Below are 22,183 nucleotides of genomic sequence, written 5' to 3'. Positions count from 1 at the left end.
GTGATGCACTTCCACAGAACATCCTGAGTTTGGGATCTTCCTTCCCAAGGAGCACCTGGCTCCTACACCCACAGCTGCAGACCTCTCAGGAACATTCCCATCCCAGTGCTGGTGGTTCTTCATTCCCACTCCTTCCTGCAGCAAACCACTGCACGGGGGCATACCCGTAGCACTTTGAGTATGGGCAGACCTATAAAACTCATCCTGTAATAATTTTTAATTTTTTTTTATATTCCTGACTGGATGCCTGAACTGGCTCCTCAAGGCCAGGCGAGCACCAGCCCGTGCAGACATGAGGCAAGGTAGAGACGGCAGGGCCACAGGAGCGGCAGCCATGGTCTGACACCACAGACATGTTAAACCATGCATTTAAAGCTTCTGTGAATGCATTGTTACTGAAGGGATAAGAAAAATTCAAAATTAATTGTGAATACCAGGGGAAGTTAAAAGGCCAACTAAAATGCAGTGGTGCAAATGCCAGAGCTCGATGCCGTTAAAGGTTAACAGAAGATGGTTTTCCTTGGCACTTCATACACTTATTGTAAACAGTCGATTTCACCATTTCCTCTGTACTGCCACTTTTCCTTTCTCATCTGAGCTTAAAAAAACCCCAGGAAAATAGTTATGAAGTCACAGAAATTACCAGGGGATCAGGGGGAGCGCAGTAGCCTAGAAAGACTAAGCTTGCTTTTGTGCTTAGCCTGTAGTTTGGCACGTGCTAACACCGCTAGTGCACATACAGCCATCTAACAACGGAAAAAACCCAGTGCAGCATGGCCTTCTCACCAGCCACACCATTCACTGCCATCAAGTATTCTGGATGCCAAGAGGGGAAAGGTAGTTAAGCATAGAAACCCCGTGGACAAACCCTGACAGCTCGAGTATGAAGGTATTATCAGAGCCAGCTGTTAATATTGACAACTCCAAGATAATGCTTGCAACAAACAGGTTTGAGCTCAGGCGGAGTTTTACCAGATTCCTGCTCGACCAGAAACAGCACAGCAGCATTGCTCAATCTGATTTAACCCTTCGACAGCAGCCTCTCAACTTCACCGCAGATGGGCTGGCTGCATTTTCAACAGAAGTCATTGCCAGCAAGCCCTGATTTTATTCACAGCTATATCTCATGCCAAATGAGCTCAAAAGGAGCAACTTTAAACTTTTGTGCAGAAATACATTGGGACCTCTTGGGGATAAAAAGAAAAAAGGAAAGTAAACCCAAACAAACCCAACAGCTGAATCACCTCCCAGTGAGTTCAGCTTTGCAGGGAAGCAGGAGAGGCTGGGGCTGGGCTGCACAGCCTCAGAGGGACCCTAACAGCTCACTCCAGCTCTTTTCTCCCTCCGTTTGGCCAGGCAGCCTGTCCTCGACCCCATCTCACCCTTGCACTGGCTCTGACCACACATTAGGATGGTCCACGTTGCTAACCTGGCAAAGAAATGCTCTCTCTTTGGCTGAGTTAGCTTTCTGGTAGTTGCAAGGGGAATCAGCCTTCTGCAGGGACAGACCAGCACCAGAGGAGTCCAGAGCAGGACCTTCCTCTGGTTACAGCAGGCTGTTTCATCAGCCTACACTGCATCATGTCACTTCACACTTGCTCTGCTGGGAGGAATGGAAGCACAGCTTTGTTCTTCATATAATCAGCTAAGTGTGATTATTTTATTTTTTTTAAACCAGAAAAGCTGAAGCTACTTTCAGTTGACTCTGCAGTAGTTAAGCTATGAGCTCCTGCCTCATGAGCTAACTCCAAGTTTCTCCCTAAGTTTACTCAAAGAGTTTGAAAACTACACCAAAAGGGTCTCCAAGAGATACTTCAGAAAAATAAATGGCCAGTTGAGCTTTAGTTATACCAGGCTTCACACCTCAACAGAAAGGAAAAAAACCCCAAACAAACCAACAAATAAACCCAAAACAAACCATGATACCAAAACAACTCTTTATAGTGTTCCCTAAACCACAGAAATCCTACAGGATTTTTCCCCCAGCTAACTACCAGATTCTGATTATTCCTCATACCACCATGGCAAGAAGAGTCCTCACCCCTATGGTAAATACACAAGAATAAGACAGTGACTGCTCACCAAGCATCATCTTATCCTGGGAAAGAGGAGAACAACCTCAATACCAATAACTGGTATGAAAGTACATCAGTATGTCATTTAGCTCAGTTTCATGTGATTAGACTTAACTTTCCAAGATTACTCATTTTATACAATTTGAGAGAAATAAAATTTCTATCTGCAAAAAAAAAAAATCAATGAAGACAAAGAAGGAGCAAAATTACTAGTTTCCTCCAAGCAGTTCTCTCTTCCATCCATCTTCAACAGCATTTTTTTTTAAATAACCATTCCCATTATTCTATAAAACAAAAAACCAAACCCACAAAACAAAAACACCCCAAAAACCACAACGCAAAAAACCAAGTTTAGACTAAGTGACCTGTAAAACAGCCTATAAGAAGCAAATATGTATGACAGGCTGCTTATCATTAAGTATTACATTGATAAAGTATTCCTGAATTTTTAAAAGCTGCAATACAACATATTTGAGAGAAGAATCTAGGCCAAGTTATTATACAAGTTACCAAAAAAATCAAGGTGTTTATTACACAGTAATTAGAAGATTGCACAGAAGTTTAGCAGTGAGAATTTCACATATAAATTTCACAATTTCACATTAAATGACAGGCATCCAAAAATCCTGCATCAAATTGCTTTGAAGATCTTAAACTAGTTCCTTAGCAGAGAAAGGTGTTCCAATCAGGAGTTTAAAAACCCCAACCAAACCAAACCCACGCAACTGGCTAAGAGCCACTGCTCTGAGTTGAACCAGACTTGGACTTAAATGCAGTATTTTTAGATGGAATGAGAGAGTAGATATTATCCCACAAGAAAAGAATGTTACATTTCTAGTAGCATACTAAGACAACTCAGCACTTTTTTGTATACTGTAGACTACAAAATCACCATATATCAGAACAGCTGAAATAATACTGATACCAATCTTGGAACATGAGTTATAAATGCAAGAGAAACTGGTATTAAAGCCTGCATCAACTGTTGCAGCATAAATCCATAATTGTTACAGTTTCCTTCATATTTTTCTTCTTTCAAGTTTTCAAAGCAGAATCAAAGTTTAGAGTGTAATATGAAACTGATTAGGTCATTATGCACGTCAGACTAGAACAAATAAACATTAAACCACATCAGAATATTTCCACTCTAAATTCCAAGTGCATTTCTAATTTATTTTTTTAAATGTAATGTCGATAATTTTACAACACCATCAATAATGCAGGATTCAATAAATACAACCATTGCAATCCCACACTTTATTCTGAATAGCTCAAAAAACCATATCTACCCCTTATATATTTTTCTATCTGATGTCAGATAACAAAACAAGGTCATGCGGATCATCTGTTGAAGCTAGCCTTTCCTACAAAGGCAGAACTTGAAGTATATACTTGGAAAGGTACTCAACCCTGAAGGACTCTCTGACTAGACACATTAAAAAAACTTCTCTTCTAAAAAGAATGTGAAGCTGCAAAGAGACCATAAGACTCAGTGTCAGGGTTTTATTTTTTTTCTATCCAACTGATTCCAGGAGCAGGTTTACTGCTACCTCCACAGGAAAACAGAAATCATTGGAACGGAAACATAGATGTTCTGTACTGGTATATTAATATTTTCACAAGCCCTTTTTGAGAAGAGTTCAACAAATTAAAGCCAAAATCTATTAGCTGCAAGTTTTTACCTCAGACTGCAGGTGCTGGATCACAACTGTTAATGCTTCAAACTTCTGATTACTGCCTGTCAGGAATTTTTTCAGCTGCAGGATGATTCCACTTTGGGTCTCACATTTTGTTTTGTACTGTGTCAACTCAGCTGTTTTTGTGCCAGGTGAACGCACATCTGTGGAGGCTTGAGTCTGTATGCACGAGCTCCTGGGACTCCGCTGCTTGCCCTTGTCAACTAAAACAACAACAACAATTAATTAATATGCACTTTATGTTGAATTCTCACCAAAACTTAAGACAGGTGCAAAAGAAAGTAGTTATAAATTCTTATAAACACTTTCTGAAATACTAACTAGGAGAAAGGGTTATTTCAGTAGCACTGCAAAGACAGCACCACCGTCTGCCAGGTTAATTTCTAGCACCGTAACCCTGCATACAATATTTTGCACTTCGTCCTTACCTTCATGAATTCTGTGGCTTATTTTTCAGCATACTCTTCAGACTCTCCTTTGAATAAATATTTTCATCAAATGCAAGATCTCTGCCATCCTACCTATCCAGTAACTTATTTCTAATGTAAGAGTTCACCACTTTTGTTTGCAACATGGATTTTGTTATTTCCTGCACTCTAAAGTATGGCTGAATATAAACCCATTTTCTCTACATTTACATGGCCTTTTCCTTCCTTTCAAAATCTTCACTGTGAAAACTGCCCTCTCTGCCGCTCACGTTTGAGCTTTATTAACTAGAGGTCTTGCAGCATTTCTTAGTATGTCAGCAATTTCAGTCACAAGGAGGAGACTTTAAAAGATGCTCTAAAATCTAATATATTTCGAGTTCCCCCACCACCACTATTCACGGTCCGAGAATTACATCGATGATTTAATATTGCTAGCTATGTTGCAACCTGAATCCCTTCACAGTACACAATCATCTCATGTCACAGGAAACCACATTACATAATCCAGCGCTTGACTCGTAAACACGGCAGAGGTTACAAGTTTCTCTGCTGCCTTCTGAGTGGAAAGGGAGCCCAGTACTGCTGTGCAGATAGGGCCAGTCTTCCCCGTTTGATCACACCGGGGAACGAGCAAACACTTCTGCAATAAAAGACTGATGCAATACATAAATATCCCTTCGTAATTTAATGAAGACATCTAAGCAGATTACTGCGTAGAGTTTCAACGTAACAAGATTTCTTCAAGATAAAGTGAAAAAACCTGAGAGGTGAGATTTGGAGAAAAGAAAGATAGGAACATGCAGAAAACTAGGAGACAAACTAATCAGAGGCAGTCATTCACAAATCCTTTCTGAAGCACAAGCACCTGGTTTGAAGGTTGTTGACTATGGAATAGTTCTAGCAGTGTAAGGTTCAATCACACAACTGAGGACAGTATTAATAACAAAAGCTTTGATTCTCAATTATTGTTAGTTGGATCGACACATCACCTGTGGCATTAATACATCACTCTTGCACAGTATTCACTTGTTTTCAAACGCTTTGAAAGCAAGTTTCCTGTTCAAAATCCTGACATCCTCTGTGCCTCTCTTACTGAGCCAGGTATAGAGTGCCTCCTGAGCCTATTAATTTTCCAAATAAATGCTCTCTAGGCAAGATTTTCTGTCATCCCTCATAGTTAAAGAATTGTCAGCATATTGCTTTATAATGTTCAGATGCTCTTGTATTCTTGGAGATTTCACTATGCTTCTGCTCAGAGATGCTGACTGTTAAAGGATGTATTTTCAATTAGAAACATGCTGTTTTGCAGTTTAGTAGTAGTGCTGTTAAAAGGCATAGCAACATAACCCAGATCAAAATACAAATCTGTAGGAGAATGAAAGATCAAGCTTGGCTGCCAGTTCTAGTTAGCTTATTTTTACCACCATTCTTTTCTCACAGTGCAGACATAACCATGTCCTTTGAGTAGACCTCTTTAAATGAATGACAGTTCACATTTGAGAGCAACCATGTCAGACTTCCAGCAACCTTATGGAGAAATGGAAAACAGTGTGTTTTGGAAAATACTGGTGACCTTCTGAAGCTTCTTCAAAAAAAAAAAAATCACAAAAGACAATAATCAAGGAAATAATCAAGGAGAGAGGCAAAAAAAAAAAAGCAGGGACTAGAGAATAAACATGTACAGTCAGTCCTTCCCTGCCCTACTGGCTCACATACTCCTACTCTCTCACATATTCCACCTCCCTTCCCGAATGCTCCACTTACAATAAATAACAAACTAGAGCACTCTTCTTGATTTAAGGGTACTGGCTAAATTCAATGACACAGATGCTAGTGTCATCATTTAATTAACTGTATGAAATTGCTTTTACATCCATTTGTAGGACCCTGACAGAGCTGCATTAAACCTGAACAAACATTTGCAGACAATTTTTATTCTGGGAAAAAAATTACATCACAACTGTTACCTAATGACATTATTTCATTTAAATACAGTGATACAACAGCTAACCACAAATTTCACAAGATTCCAGATATCTACTGTTTCTAGTGTTCAGCCAGCCTTTATCAGTTTGCCAGTTTCACACCATTGCTTTACATCATGGTGCCGAGACTACCAAGTCTTTTCCTAGAAGCTCATTCAAATATCCAACCAAGCCAATCCTGGATACTATACTAAAAAAAGCTGAACAAAAACCATGCACTAGAGAAATTCAGTGACATTCCTGTTGGCAATTTTATCATAGCCATGTGCTATACATGGCCACTTCAAATGCTGAAAAGTATTTCTCTGCTAGCATGAACTCTCTGTAGCTGCTTCTACAGATTAACGCTGGCTTATTTATGGCCTCCGTACCTCTGGGCAATGACAGATTGTTTCCAGATTTGTATAGAAGGCATGCTGTGATTTCAAAACAAAAGCCATGCTTTCATTAAAACAGAAGCATCATGAGTCTAATTACTGATACAACACATCAGTGATGGACTCTAAAGACAGTCTTGCTTACCAGCCCAAGTCCTCCTCACTTTGGCCTTTTTACTTGCCACCTTTATACAGTCAGACTTTTAAGACAGAACAATTTCCATCCTTAAGTTAGGTTCTGGACTCCTCTCCAACTGTACCCAACCTAGTTGAAATGCTCAATTTCTGAGGACTAGAAGTCAGATTCTCAAGTACCACAGGTAACTGGACAGAATCACCATCTAAGGTCCTATCCTTCTTAAAACCAGTAAAAAAAAAAAATAAATTTAGTAGTGATTTTGCAAAGATTGACCCTTGTGATCACAGCATCATTCACAGAATATTTGATATCTTGCTGGAAAAATGCATACCCCATAACCTTGGAAAAGGTCCAGAAATCCTCCTACTCCCTCTGCGGTTGCTACACGGATGACAGCTGCGGACTCCAGTCCTTTGGGGAGAATATTAGACCCATCCCAAGCTTTTCCATAAAGCAAACTGTTTCCCATATAAAGCTTCTCTAGTAGGTGTTCAGAAGCAAGAAATACACGACTGTCTGTACATTAGGGTGTGTTCCATACAGTTACGTTTAAGTACCCAGGTATGGCCCAGTACTTGAGTGGTTATCTCAGGACTTGCCTGGTACTGCTGGTTTCCTGAGCCCCTCTGTCTTGTGCACTGCCGCTGGATTACCAGATGAAATACCTATCACCCACTTTTTGGTTTGCAGAGTCAAATCGAAGCCTTCCTTTGCTTATCAAGTACTAGGAAGGTCCATATAGTAATGTCTATGCTAGGTAGAAATTACTTTCTTTAAGCAAGACATTCAATTTCTAAAAAAAAAAAAAAAAAAAGAAGAAGAAGCAGCTTTTCTTAAAAGCATTCCAAATAGCCTAAACAAACTACTTGACAAGCCCAAGTAGGAACAACCTCACTTCTCTCCCCACACTTTTGCAGTCACCATTGTCTTACCCCTAAGCACCTTCTTTTCACATTCCTCATCCAAACTGTTAGCTTCCACAGGTTTTTCAAAACCCATGTGTGTCTTGCGTAAGTATTTTTCAAAGAAAAATCCTTGCTCAATATTTTCTCTTGTAGGAAGATGCAGGCTGGTAAAAACTTTCTGCCTCTCCTCCATTTTCTGGAAAGCCTTGTCTACACATGTTAAATTGGTGCTCACTTCTTTGATCAGTAAGACCAGATCAGCCTGAGTATTTAATCGAGCTTCCATTTCTTCTCTTACTCGCTGGATTTCCTCAAGCACCATTCTTATATCCAAGTGACTGGACTTCACCTCTGCTTTGAGATCTTCTTTCACCTGTTGCTGGCTCCTCTGCAGTGCTAACACTGTTCTGATTTCCTTTTGAGATGTTTCCATGTCATGCTTTAGCTCCCTCTGTCCAGCCTGCATCGCCTCTTGGCTAGCTTTCACTTCTGCCAAGAGAGCAGCGAGGCACTCCATCCCAATTCCACAGGAGTCGCAGGACCTCTTCCAGCGTCACAGCTTCCAAGCGGTCAGGGACATTTGTCAGCTGGTAGCAGATTTCCCCGGACAGCGAGAGAGCTATCACATAGCCCTTGGTACGGTAATCCTACCTTGATTTACAGCGTGCTGCAGTGAAGGTACTAGGTAAAAAAGTCTAGTACAAGGCAAGACAAAGGCACTAAATAAAATACTTCAATAAGCAGGGCTCTAGAGCCAGAGCTCCTTCTCAGGACTCAGCCAGAGCACTAATCAGTTTAATTGGCAGATTATGCCACACCTGAATTTTTTAAAGTCTTTTGCTGACATCATTCTACATGGGACGTCACCCCAAAAGCCACTCCCAACAGTCATTTGATCTGTGCATCAATCAAAGTATGCCCGGGCATCAGTAACCAAGTTTGTTGCAACACAGCCAAACACTCCGCAGGAAGGCAGCAGCCCTTCCTTTCCAACACAAAGGCTCAAAAGGAGCCCGAACTGCCTGCAGGAGCTGAAAGCCAAATGGTTCAACAGTGCTTAGTTATTTCAACTGTATGTTCAACAGGGTGATTATGCACCTGTCCTTCTGCTAACATTTGCAGCAGTTCAGAAGTGCATCTGTGAGCACCTTGGACATGACCCCACTCCCACCGAGCGCTCTCCTCATTCCCACAGCTAGCAATGCTCTTTTAGCATTCCTTTGGAGGAACCCAGATCCTGAGGAAGCCCTCTAGTCCACAAATAATAGTTATCAGAACAATACAGGAAAACTGACTAATGAGATATTTTTAGCAGGTTAAGGAGGCTAAGCCTTTTAGTTACCAGGTCTGAGTGTTAACTTTTCTCCGTAAAAGCTAAGGCTTCTTACTTTTAAGCACAGAACTCATAGGTTTAGGCTTCATCTACACAGGTAGATTAATGACAGCAGGCTGGTAGCTGCTTTGTTACACTGTGATTTAGTTACTGGATTTGGTTTGGAAAAAGCAACCAATACAATGTAAATCCTGGCCAACAGAAGGCATCCATCTCTGCCTTCAAAGAGGTGAGCTGGTACTCAGTGCAACACCCAGCGTTCAGAGCAGGACTCAGAGCAGCACACAAGTTGGAGCTCAGGAGAGCTTTTACACCACACCTTGGCCTTGTCATGACTCTAGGATGCTTTTGGGGACAGTGATGATCCCACAGACGCCCCAGAGTAGAGGACCTAAGCTATCTATCCAAAATTGCAATAACCCTCATCAGCACCGTTTTGGGCTGGGAAGCATTACGAAGAATGCTGATAGTGCACATGCGTGCAGATGCAGGATTTCCAACTCACCACAGTGCTGCTGCCCAAAGAGCCAATCTGGGGAGTCCCGCTTGCAATGAAAGTTTACTGCTTACTTTCCAATTCACCTGCTAGACAGATCCAGGCACGCTCATGAGACCCAGAAAGTATCAGAAACACATCTTCCACACAGAGCACCTCACAGTTTGCAGGTATCCCCCAAATGTCCTGCTATCGCAGCAGTACCATAGCCCCTGGTGGACACAATGCCCATGGTGGAGCTTTTTTCCGAGTCGCTATATCACCTGCCAGAAGGCCAGACGTGGGCTTTCTGATGGGATTTCCCAAGCACAGCTGCAGGTGTAGTTTCTTTCCTTCTCAGCCCCTTGCCCCATTTCTAGCTCGATAGCTATCCCGAGAGCTCCTGGGCAGTATTAGTCACGTACGGTCACCACTAAGGACCAGCAGACAAAACAGACTGCAGAAGCACAATCTGAAGTTTGAATGCAGGTAACATCTTTGACAAAAGATTTAGGTAGGTGAAGAAAGCCAGGTGTGAGCACTAGATCAACACCTGCAGTAATTCAGCTCAGCAATATAACTCTTCATTCCAACCTTCATCATACCTTAGCAGTTCCTAAAAATCTCACCAATAGAGGTGAAGCACTTGCAGAGACCTTGTCAGACACTTCCTGGCAGCAAGTGAGAATCCAGCTGAATTCCTTTCCACTGGTTCAGTTATGACACAGGTAGAGAATAGGTCTCTCTCAGTGAGAGGGAGGGTATTCACCAGGCTCATTGATGTAACCACCCAAGATCTAACTCTTCTTGACAGCTTTGGCAGCCAACACAGAACCTGTGTTTATACTAATAGGAACAGCTCAAGTGCCATGCTGCGTAAGCTACATTTTCTGATGATTTTAAAGATATAATTCCATGAAGAGTGCGTGCAGTGATTTCAGCTGGGGTCAAAAAAAAGATGGTTTTGAGGTAAAAAAAAAAAGGGGGGAGTATTCAACTGATTCTCTGGCCCCTCTGCAGGGGAACTGGCTCCTCCCAAGGAGGGCTTGGGGGAACCCCTTCTTTATTAGTTACATCAAAAGCCTAGCTGACAGAGCTCAGGTGACTAAACTGGGTGCTCCAATTGTCATTCTTGTCCAATGCCACCAGCCCCAAAGGCTGCAGCCTCCTTTGACATGCCTGCACGCTCCCCCAACTGCCAAGGTGTCTCTGCTATAATGTAATACACTGTGAAGAAAAGCTCTTTGGAAACTGGCCTCACTCTGTACAAAAACATTAATTCCATCCAGAACATAACCAATGTGTTTGGTATGTTCCTCACTCAAACCAAGAGGGTCTGATTACAAAATCCTTTACGCAATTAGCTACCAAAAGACCCCTATTTTTATTGCTCCAATATTTTAAGAATAAAATCCATGAAGTTAAAATATCTGAGAAAAGCACCATGCATATCTTTGAAGTCAGCACAGAAACTCACTAAACCACAGTAACAGTTATATTTCACAGTGTTAAGTAATACAGCACATTTGAAATATTAAACAAAAAGTTTTACACAAAGCTTACAGTGAATCATACAAAAGAATCCATTACTTTGACCTTCAGGGTGGTTTCACATTCTGTAAGGCTGACCAATTTGTACAAGTAGGACTGGGGTGAGACTTAAAACAGCAACCAGATATTTTCACTTCCCAAACATGAAAAAGAGGAAGCATCTAGTTGCATCTATATATTGACTTTTCCCTTTGTCAAAAAGTCTGGTTTACACCTAATTATAATTGGTAACTGAACACACGCATCCCCCACACCACCAGCCCAAGAAAAACCCAAACCCAAACCCCCACCCTTGGACTTCTTGGCTGGCAAAGAGTTTGAGAACTAAGGACAAATACCAAACTAAAAATGAAAAAAAGAGAGTAAGGACTAGAGAGGACTACTATGTACTTGCTAGGTATAATAAGACAGAACACTTGAACAAGAATTTTTACTTAATATATTCTTGCAAATTACAGATATACTAATATTTATGACATCAGCCATGTTTCAACTAAAATAGTGAAATAAAGGTAAAGAAATGCTGCCAAACACATAGCTAGCTGTCTTCACTGAAGTTTTGAGATGGATCAAATTTCTCCAAATATACTAATAAACACCAATGTAAACTTGAAGGTCTACCTGTTTCTATTAGAGCCTGAAGAACACAGACCTGCACTGCTGACCTCTACTCTTTTCCTCCTATAAGCGAGCTAGTCCCATCAATGCAGTACTATGTGACCCATAGGTCTGATTCTGGTTTTTTCCCCTTCAGGAGTTATCAAATCTCAGTCTCACAACTGAACCAGCCCGTGAGTACATAACTTCACCTTGTATGTTAATCTTTACACAGCTAGTTCTGAAGCCTCAAGAAATCTCTACGATTCTCCCACCATCCTCCCCCACCGCCTTCCCGCCTGCTGCAATGCGTATGAACTATTTGAGCAATGCAACACAAAGACTGATCAACCATTTGATCTCACAGCTTCAATTTTAAAGTTTGCCTCATGACAAGCTACAGCACTTCAGAGCAGGAGACTAAGAACATCCATAAAAGTAAGGAAGCTGTTGGGTTTAATCTGCAGTGGTACATACATTATCTTTGAGAGGACCTGGAAATTTGGCTAGCTATAAACTACCACCCTAAAGTCTTTCAAAACTCCTGCTATGGGCTATAAACTCAGGACGCCGTTTCAGACAAATACACAGGCAAAGCAGTCACAAAACTAAATAACAACGTCTACGGAGGGTTTTACAGGCTAGACTTGGATGGAAGTCTTCCAACGCCCCCCAGCCGCTCCACAGCTTGGTCAACTGTAATTTTTGCCTGCGTCCAGCTTGGCAAGTGGCGAACGCACACCTTCCTGCTGTGCCTCCCAGAGTCCAGGCTGGTGAGTGTACAAACACAGACTCCTGAAGAGGTGATGTTCTGTTTCTAAGCTCTGCCTCAGGCCTGTCTGTATAAGCTGACGCAGACAGCCCAGACTTGCTGTTTTCACGCATCAAGCACGTCAGTCATGAGCGAGTTCCAGTCCACAGGAAAGTGACTTCATATTTCAGAGTTGTGCCTGAATAATTTGCCCAACTGAAATTCTTAGAAGATGCTGTACCTCAGAAACTCTTCTAGCTACTTATTCAGCTGGTCTTGTCTCAGGAAGCTGGGGGAATAGAAACAGCATTTCTCATCTTGCATCTCCCCCTGCATCACCACAGTCTGAAGCCCAAGACAACAACTAAATCCTTTCTAGAGCAGAACTGCAGCTCTCCCTTTCCTTTACTCTTACTGTAATCTCTTGAGTTACCCTTCTTTAGGGTCAGCCACTAGCCCATGTCCAGGAGCATCATTTTATTTTAGCTGTCATCAAATCCTTTTCAAGTGGTTTTAAACAAATAAACAATAACCATCACAGAGACATTTGAAAAGGTTGCAGGAACTGAACAAAATTTAACTGCAGGCAGGTAAAAACCTGACCTAGATGCCTAAACTGACTCAGGAAGATTACAACACACACAGCAGAAATTCCTCTGCCTTTCTTTTCAGGGGTACAAAGGCTTTCCAGCATATTTTTCCTTAAATGCTGGTACAGCCTGGCAGGGGAGTGCAGAATCATCACCTATCATTCCAGGCATTCAGTCTGAAGCACCGTTTCTGAAGTCTGTGTCTGTCCCCTCATGCCAACTCATCTGTTGACTTACAGTATTATAGCACTGACTTGAGCCTCAGTACAGCATTGTAAATCCATTCCTTTTTGCTCCTCACCTCCAGCCACAGAACTGGATATTCTCTTTATACACGATAGCAAAAAGGAAAGGGAAATCTCTGATGTACTTATGTGCTTCACAGAGCTCTATGCCTGTTTAATGTTTAGTAGTGTGCTTAACACACATATTTTGCAGCACTGGCCACACGAGGTTTCATGCTGGTAGGAGCACATCTCTTCTGAAGCAGAACCTATTAGCATGTCAAACACTTCCCTGTCCGTTACAATGCTGACTATTAGGTAAGAAACTAAATGTTTATAGACCACACCAGAGTCCTGCAGCCTAAAGCTGTTACTTAGAAACCATAATATACCACATGCAGCTCTTTAGCTTCCTGCTTGTTGACACAACAAATGAAGCATGAAACATGGGCGCTGTTTTATACAGCATACTTTACACAGAAAGAGGGGAGGAAGGGGAAATCTGCAAATACAGGCAACTGGGAAGAAACTAAGAGAGAGCAAGCAAGGCCAGTTTTCCAACTGCACACCTTTCTAAGCAAGCTTTTGCACGAACTCCACAAAAGGCTTAGCAACCTCAAGCAGTCTTTCACTACTTCTGTATAAGGGTTCTTCAGAAGACAGATGCCAGCCTACTTCTTGACAGTTAAGCTGACACATACTTCATACCCTTTCAGGCTCTGAAGTGATAGCCTATAGCATGTAGTAAGCCCTCTGTCCTGCAGTGTGACAGTCTGGACTTTGTTGGGTTATGAGCATGCCCCTGCCATCTTTTTGTGAAGGGGAGAGAGCTCTCCCTGCAATCAGGAAACATGGAGGCAGCCATGAATCCAAGAGCAAGCAAAATATGAACAATGCAAGTGTGACATTGCTCTGAGGCTCCCAGATAAGCCTCAGTACATCATCTTCCTAGTTCCTACCCCAATAAACTCTTACCCACAGGACAGCCTTTGAACTGGGTTCCCTGGGTGTACACGCCTATTAAAATTAACCATCCATTAAAGCCTCAGTATTTCTCAACCAAAAATATGCCTTCATCCGAGTGATAAACACTGATGTGTCTTTGTCTCCTTAAGATGTCATCTGTCCTATGGAATATGGCTCTCAAGCTTGTACAACTGTTTTAGGACATTGTCAAACGTACTACTGATCGCCTGGGAAAGGTTTTTCCCCCTAGAGGAAGCATGTTAATGAGACACATTTTCATTTGGCAGTAATTCAGCATGATCTGTTACTATACTGCTTAAGCATTCAGAATCTCCATGTTGCATTAGCCTTACTCACATTTCTGAAGCTTATAATTTATGTTTTAAATCCTACATTAACCTTATACTGAAGCTTTGCAAGGAACTAGATTATGGTGTTTGTGAAGATACCTAAACTACATCTGAGAAGATGCATTACCATCTAAATTGCTGGTGGCTTCCAGAACAAAAGCACAAAGATGAGTGTCTGCTCAACTCGTCATTGCTCCAACTGCCTCATCCACCAGCCTGTGCATTTTTTTTTTTTTTTTTAAAGTCCAAGTTTTGAAAGAAAGTCTGGTGATCAAGACTAAGACAGCATAGGGGACAGTTCAAGAGAGTGTTACACGTTTCTTGGTCATTTCATCTGTCTTGATGATGACGAAATTAGTGTCAGGTGAGATGATGTCAAATGACCACACATTTTGTCAACCCTAGTAGTGGTGCATTGACAAAGTCAGTGATGATAGCAGGAAAGAATTTAAAAAAACACTTCAAAATTGCAACGTCCAAATTTTCTAACAGATTAGAAGACTGGAAGGGAAAATCTTTACAAGCCATATTTTACAAAGGACTTAAAGGAGTCCCAGACTTGAACATTAAGTGTGTAATTAACATATCAGACAGATGTCTGCCTGTTAAATGCATAGTACACACACAAGCCTGACTAACACTCTGAAATCTCAGCATTGTGCTGGTAACACTTTTTACCTTATGTACCACAGGCCTATCTTACAGAAGCACTAGTTGAGTTTTGAACACTTAATATACAAAGTGATTTTGTCTTAATATTGCATTCACAATATATTTAGTCAAGTTTACTGTAACATCTAGAATTGAATTAGGTTTTCATCTAGCTGGTACATATCAAGCATATGAGCCACACATCAGCTACAAATATAAAAACATTAAGCCCACCATACATTCAGAGATGACTGCAAACTAAATAAACAAATTTTAAATGCTATGCAAGTTACAGAAGACAACTCTAACATGCACCAGCTAGACTACCAGTGGATCAGGTTTGTTCTGGTTATTTTCTAAATAACCAAAAGCAATACTGAGGTTTGATTTCTTAGCTTGTTCTGAGCTAGGACAAAGCCTGACACATGCTAGTTCACTATACAGTGCTACACACTGTCTGAGAAAATTGAAAAGGAGAGGGGAAGATGGTAGGACTAATTTACTGTACTAATAATGCAAAGCCTAGAGCATGGATGTTTTGATATGAGAGGGATTGGCCATACATACACTAATGAAACAACTCTTCATCCACCTTAAAAAAAAAACCTACTGCAGCAAGTCATCCATTTTTAAGGACAAATATGACAACAAGATGAAAAGTAATTGCATGAGGATGCGTTACAGTGTGCTGATGTTCTGACCAATAAGGACCAAATTAAAGTTTGTGAACTACATGTCAATCTATTATCCTTGGTTTAGGCATTTGAATTTTGCTACATTGGTTCATCACGTAAGCCACAGGCAACATGAAATCTTTGAATTCCTTAGCTTTTCAAGGAAGAAGATTGCTATATTGGAAGCTAGCACTTAAGTTTACATAAGGGGTTTACGTTGAAGTTTCTAGTTCAGGTATTGCTCTGAGCAGGCAAAGAGACATCCAAAGCAGGCCTCTTTCTGCATACCTTCTTATACTTGCAGCTGTGCTTTGTCATTGCTCGTGTCAAACGCACGCCTGCCCAAAGAACCAAGCATAGAGTGATGTTGAAGACTGATGATCTCCACTCTGTTCCTATTTCCTCCCTTCTGTCTTTTCTCTCCATTTCCACCTCCTGTACAAGAAGTTGCTTCTTGTTGTCTGGTGCCCTCTACTGCTTTATCACAAGTACAGGACATGGCATATTTTTGCCCTTTGTTCTGCAGCTTCTGTCTACAAAGTCAGGACCCAGAGTCAGCTGGGACAGGGAATCCCACCATGATTAGTTCATACCATCTGCAAGCCCTTCCCAGATCCCATTAATTGCCTCCTCAGTGCAAAGTCTGATTCCTCCCTTCTTATCTCCACATCCTTCTTGGATACACTTAGGGCTGCCAATTTCCCTGTTTGCAGATAATTAGATGTGAGGTATCTTCACATCCAGGAAAAGACTTTCAGTGGCGAGAGCATGTGTGTGTGGTGTTACAGAAAGAAGCCCACTATATATCCACATGTATGTGGGAAACCCCCACACAACGCCAGAGAATGTCAACAACCTTTCTCCTTTTCCATCCTTTCTGAAGATCCCAGCTCTCACATGCCATTGGGGGTGAAATGGCTAAAGCACAGCCAGAAAAGAAGCCATTTAAGTTGCAATGCTTGACTTATTCCTTCCTTAATACTGTAGTCCACCCTACCATGCTCAGCATCCAAAACAGGGCTGGAAGAAGCCTCCTGAAACTGTTTACATCATTCCTTGTTGAGGCAAACACTACCTAGACATTACAAGGCATTTCAACAAACTGCTCAACTGTTTCAGGCCTTACCACAAAACACTTAACTGCTTTCTTTTTTTTTCATAATACCTTTACTTCCAGCTCAAACCTGATCTGACTTCACACAGATTAAATCACTGACTATAATCTCTCTACATACCACATATTCCATGCAGATACTAACAGGCTTGCTGAGGAGTTTTCTCTTCTGCTCTCACACATGAACACCAATCTCCTATGTTCTGGGAAGTCAGATATGTAGACAGCTGAACTAATTTTCAACTACTTTTTAACATGCTTCCTTCCAATAGAGCAGGCAAGCATTTTAAGTATGCTAGGGATAAACATCAAGTAACTAGGAAAGACATTGTTACTTACAAATCCAAGTAAGAAAAGTTAACAGACTTAGTTTTTTGCATCATAAATTTACTCTAGATCTATGCATCAAACTTCGCTCCAATAACCCTAGATTTTAACAACTAATTGTAGGAAGAACTCCAAACAAATCCAAACAAGATTCTTGAAGCATATAGAATTAAGCCTTTAAGTTTGAAAGTCACTTTCTGCTTATGTACTATGGAGGTCCACTTTGTTGCAATAAAGGCAGAAAAACCCCCAAACCTAACCAAAACTAATTTGAAACTTTAACTGAACCACTGCACTTCATTTCATCAATTGTGCCTGCTCCTAATTCAATGTAGCAATTCTTCCTTCAAAACCACAGGATTAGTTAACCGCCAGAACATTTTTTAGCTTAATGTTAGATTCAAGCATCTGATGTTTCTCTCTAGTTCTGAACTATTCAAAGTCTTTCAGAGTAAGAGTCTACGTAAGGCTCCGTAATTTGCAAAGAACAGTAATCTCTCCTTGAAGACAACTGTACGAGACCTGTAAAATACATTTTTGACCACAAGACTAGCACATTAATATGCAATATAATTTCTTGCACAGCATCTGCAGCTATCTTGAATGGAGGGGGCAGAGCGGCTTTTAGTTTGAATTCAGAAGCTATTTATTCAATCACACTAGTATGAACTGATGTTGTATGACTGTAACAAATGTCACTGGACTTAAGCACAGCACTGAAATATTGCCTAAAGGGTATTATGGAATAAAAAAGTAGGACAGGCAGTGGGAATTTAAAGAGCCTCCAAAGCCTTGTTATATTTTGTATTATTGCCTTTGTGTGAAAACTGTTTCTGAACATATCCAGCAATAGCTTCATGTGTTTATGAAACTCTACATCCATTTAAAGACAAATAAATCCAGATTAGACTCAAATTCACTGACGATGTTCTTTAGAAAGCAAGGTGATAGCACTTCTAAGCACGTAGGGAGCACTATTGTCAGTGCTAACTTATCCATAATTAACATACTTCATCTACCAAAAGATCACTAAAAACTTCGATTCTAACATCTTCCTCATAGGATAGCTGAATGCAGTTTCAAGTTACAAAATAAATAGCTAACATCTAAATTCTCCTTTTGGAGATTCACTTTTTGGAGAAGCCACAAATTTCTGCGTATGAAATACAGTATAAAACAATTCAGAATCAAGCTAGGACACGAATTTTGCCCATGGATTAAAAAAATAAAATTTAGTGATGATATAGGCATGATAAAGATTATAGGTTGGAAATGAACTGAGAAAAATAAAGTTTACAGTAACTGTTTGACTTCCCAAATCCCTTCAAGAATCAGTCCTAGAGCTTTTGGGAGCTATGTAGAAAATACTAGTGTAGCATTTTCAACATTATTCACTATGGTATCACCCAGTGACCTTGTTTCAATCAATATCTCAATCAGTTTTAATCACAGCCCAAAATGGCAACCAAGCAGGCTGTTCTTCCCCAGCTACACTGACTTCATTTGATGAGTTCAGGTTCAGTCCCAAATTAGGCGTTTTCCCATAACTAAAAAGATAACCAAACAGTTTCTTTGCAAAAAGCGCTAATCCACACCATCACTTCTACACAAGAGTGGCATACATTTACTCCATTTGCAAAGGACTACCCTAGCATGCCTAGAAGGTTGCATAAGGGAAGTTGCATTAAACTTTTTCTGCATGTAACTAGAGGATTATCTATTTCCACAACTTTTTCATAGCTTGGTTAAGACTCAGGGTTACTCTAAATCAGTACTGTTTTTCTAAGGCATTAGAAATGGTATTCACACATATCCACCTCCACTGGGTTGGTTCACATAGTGAAAGTTATTTTTACTTTTGTATATATTACTCCAATTTTCAGTTTAAGCACCTGTGCTATTCATCCTTTTGATTACATATATCAACACAGTTAACATGAAGTAGTCTCTGCAGAATGAAGGAAAATTTAAGCAGCCACTAAAATTAGACATAAGCTCACAACTTTAGGAAAATGTATTTTTAGGAGACAGCTGCGTAGCATGTTTTAAGGAATAGCAGCATAGTTGAACATGTGTCTAAAATTAACCTTGAAACAGTATTTTAAAGGTACCCTAGCTGTGAAACACAATTTGCTGATGAACAGAATAAAACAGCTTCTTAATAGAACCACTTCAGTTGCTGCTGGTTGTTAAAATCATCCATGTGAACTCATCTTCCATGCTTCAGTGCAGGACAGAAAATCTGGCATCTCAAGTGCTCCATACCAGCTCCAAGTGCTGCTGGAATATCCTCTCTTCAAGAGACACACAAAATGCACTTACACAATTCCTGACAGTCAACATGTCATAGTTAAGGACCTATTTGTGTATTTCCTGTTATGTTAAATGGTTTTCCTGTTATTAAGCAGCAAAGATGTCTCCCCAGGGACATGCCTAGAACATTGCACACCATTGTTTCAGGAACAGCCCGAGTGCAACCCAACAGAGCCCATGTGAAAACATCTTGCCAAGCTGAAAACAAAACAGAGGACGGGGCAGCACCCAGGGCTTTTATTAGCCACAAGATCCAATATATCTCTACCTTTTGAGAGGCACACAGTCCTCCCGCTGCTTGCTGACCACACCTGCAAGTTAAGGGACTTCTCTTCCCAATGACTCCCAACCAAACTGCACAACTAAAGATCACTTTGGCAAAAGCTGCCCGACACGTACCAGTGCTCCCCTCAAGAAGGGATTGCTTGCTGCGGCTGCTGTGGAGACCAAGCAGTTCCTGTGGAGGTGGTTTAAAACATTCAGCACATCATTCTTTGCATTGAATGTTCCCCTGAGACTCTTCTGTTTAAGCTAACAAACTACAAAGACAGCAGACTTACATTTTTGCTTAAGTGGGTGGTGAGCAGGGAGGAAGGGAAACACTACAGAAATTTTCTTGAGGAGTTGATACCTCAGGTATCAACTGTGGTGTTTACCACAGCATACCTATAACTTACTGCAAAGACCAAAACTCGTATGTGAGGTTAATCCCTATGAAAGATCTCTAACTAAACACCTCTACTTGTGCCACTAACAAATGCAGCAAGAAAAATATTCATTAAACATTACACAAGCATCTTGTCTTCCTTGACCCTAAGTCCTTGCTGAGAGGTCCCTCTGGAGACACAGGAGTACAGGTTCAATAGAATTATGCTATTAATTTCATATTAGGACTTCAAGTGGCAAAATGTCTTAATTTGAAAAACAAGTTAAGCAGGTGGTAGATTGTACAGTGGTATTTGTGGAAATCTGTGAGCTTTAATTTTGTATTGGGTATACAACAAGTGGCCCATGCTTATGGCTAAGAAAAGCAAAGTTTTCTAGCTTTCAGTTTTATTTGGAGTAGAATAATTTGCAACTGGCTTTGTAAGTTAACTCATTCTTCTGCTGGAAGCATTTCCAATATTCCTGTTTCACTACTTGAAATATTTGAAGAAGCTTAGCACAAAGTCTATTCTTGTAGTAAGTATAAACACAACATTTTTAATAATTTAAGTACTTCTTATATTAGCAATATTCACACACAGATAAAAATGAAGGCCTCTTAAATATCTGAGAGTCTAAAAATATTATTAGAGAAGTCATTAATGACTTATTTAGAAGACTTAACTCTACTTTCTACTGAAGGACTGCTAGATCTCTTTAAGAAAAGGATGAGCTTTCATTAAAAGAATTTCACCAGATGTTCCCAGCTGTCCTGTTTCCTGCCTAACTAGAAATATTTCCATAACTTCACATACAGACTGTTTACACGAACATCTTGAGGAAGAAACTTTACTCACTATAAATGTATAAACAGCATACTACCATGACAAGTAGTAGCAAAAACAGATTTAACCAGGAGTTGAACACAGGACCCGGGGTTATTAGTGCCCTTGCTACAACCACTAGACATCAGTCAAGCTGATACTAATGGAAGGTTCATAAATAGCAACTGTAAAGAAAGATCTCAGCCAGATACAAACCAGGTTATTTAAGGTGTGTTATTTCTACATTTGAGTATGTGGGCAGCTAAATTGAATAGGATTTTTTTTTTTTTAAAGATGTAAATTATACTGCTGATGCATTCATTTTTCAGAAGATCAAATGTTATTTTCTTCTTCGTCCTGTAGGATGGAAAACAGAAACAATACTCCATGACCAGGAAAAGGAAATAGGGAAGAGCACTGTTGGTGGACATGGTCAGAAAGGTGCTGGTGATACCACTAATTGTAATCTAGATCATTAATTAATAATTCTGCAGCATTACTTCACCATATTATCATGGTAAAAATAATTGCTTAACCTCCTCTTAAAAAACAAGATTTTATTCAATGAAATGTTTCTGACAGCAACGCTGCATCATTGGACCACAGACACATCTAGAGAAGAACAAGTAAAGGTACAGGTGAACTCGACAAGCTAGCCAGCTTGACCAATGCAGCCTTCACTGAATTTTGGTCTGGGGGAAGACAAGCCAAAAGAGGAGTTCTGCTTGCAAATAGTTTTCCAAATAAGTTAGTTCTTGGTACAAGATTTGGTGAAATATTCAAGCCCTGTTTGAAACACCATGATTTTTCCTAAAGCCATTAAATCTATCAATTCTGGACCTAGGTTCTTCCTATGCATCATGCCACTCAGGGATTAGAATTTTTTTAAAACAACAAAAACAGTGGAGACACTGCTTAATTACATGACACTAGATTAACAGCCAATCTACAAACAAAAATTGTCATTTCTTGCTACCGATCGCAATGAGAGTGGCAAGTGTGGTCCCAATCTATTCAGTACTGCCTCAACAGTACTTAACATGTAATTATAATTGATTAATTGAAGATGCAAGAACTTTTTTTTGCCTTCCACCCCCTTCCCACACCAGAGTCTTCTGTGCCAACAAAGAGTAACACTAAACAGCCAGTTGGCTGCAAATACTCAAAACAATGCATTCTAGCACTGAAATTT

The 22,183-nt window shown here is 40.4% G+C and overlaps 1 protein-coding gene across 10 annotated transcripts in view; it reads right to left on the bottom strand.

Annotated features, from left to right (window-relative positions):
* MTUS1 (microtubule associated scaffold protein 1) overlaps positions 1 to 22,183 on the bottom strand; it is a 126,332-nt gene that overhangs the window by 27,044 nt on the left and 77,105 nt on the right. For 9 of the 10 annotated variants that reach the window (XM_075752041.1, XM_075752046.1, XM_075752042.1 and 6 more), the window contains one exon: positions 3,758 to 3,975. In XM_075752041.1, coding sequence (XP_075608156.1) covers positions 3,758 to 3,975 — 218 coding nt within the window. Of the gene's footprint in view, positions 1 to 3,757; positions 3,976 to 7,633; positions 8,541 to 22,183 lie in introns of those variants that run through there. The other variant, XM_010298326.2, reaches the window with a different exon arrangement.

Source organism: Balearica regulorum, chromosome 4, assembly GCF_011004875.1.
Source record: "Balearica regulorum gibbericeps isolate bBalReg1 chromosome 4, bBalReg1.pri, whole genome shotgun sequence".
Classification (NCBI taxonomy): domain Eukaryota; kingdom Metazoa; phylum Chordata; class Aves; order Gruiformes; family Gruidae; genus Balearica; species Balearica regulorum.
Note: the sequence above shows the minus strand (reverse complement) of the source record. Positions and strands in the feature narration are given on the sequence as shown.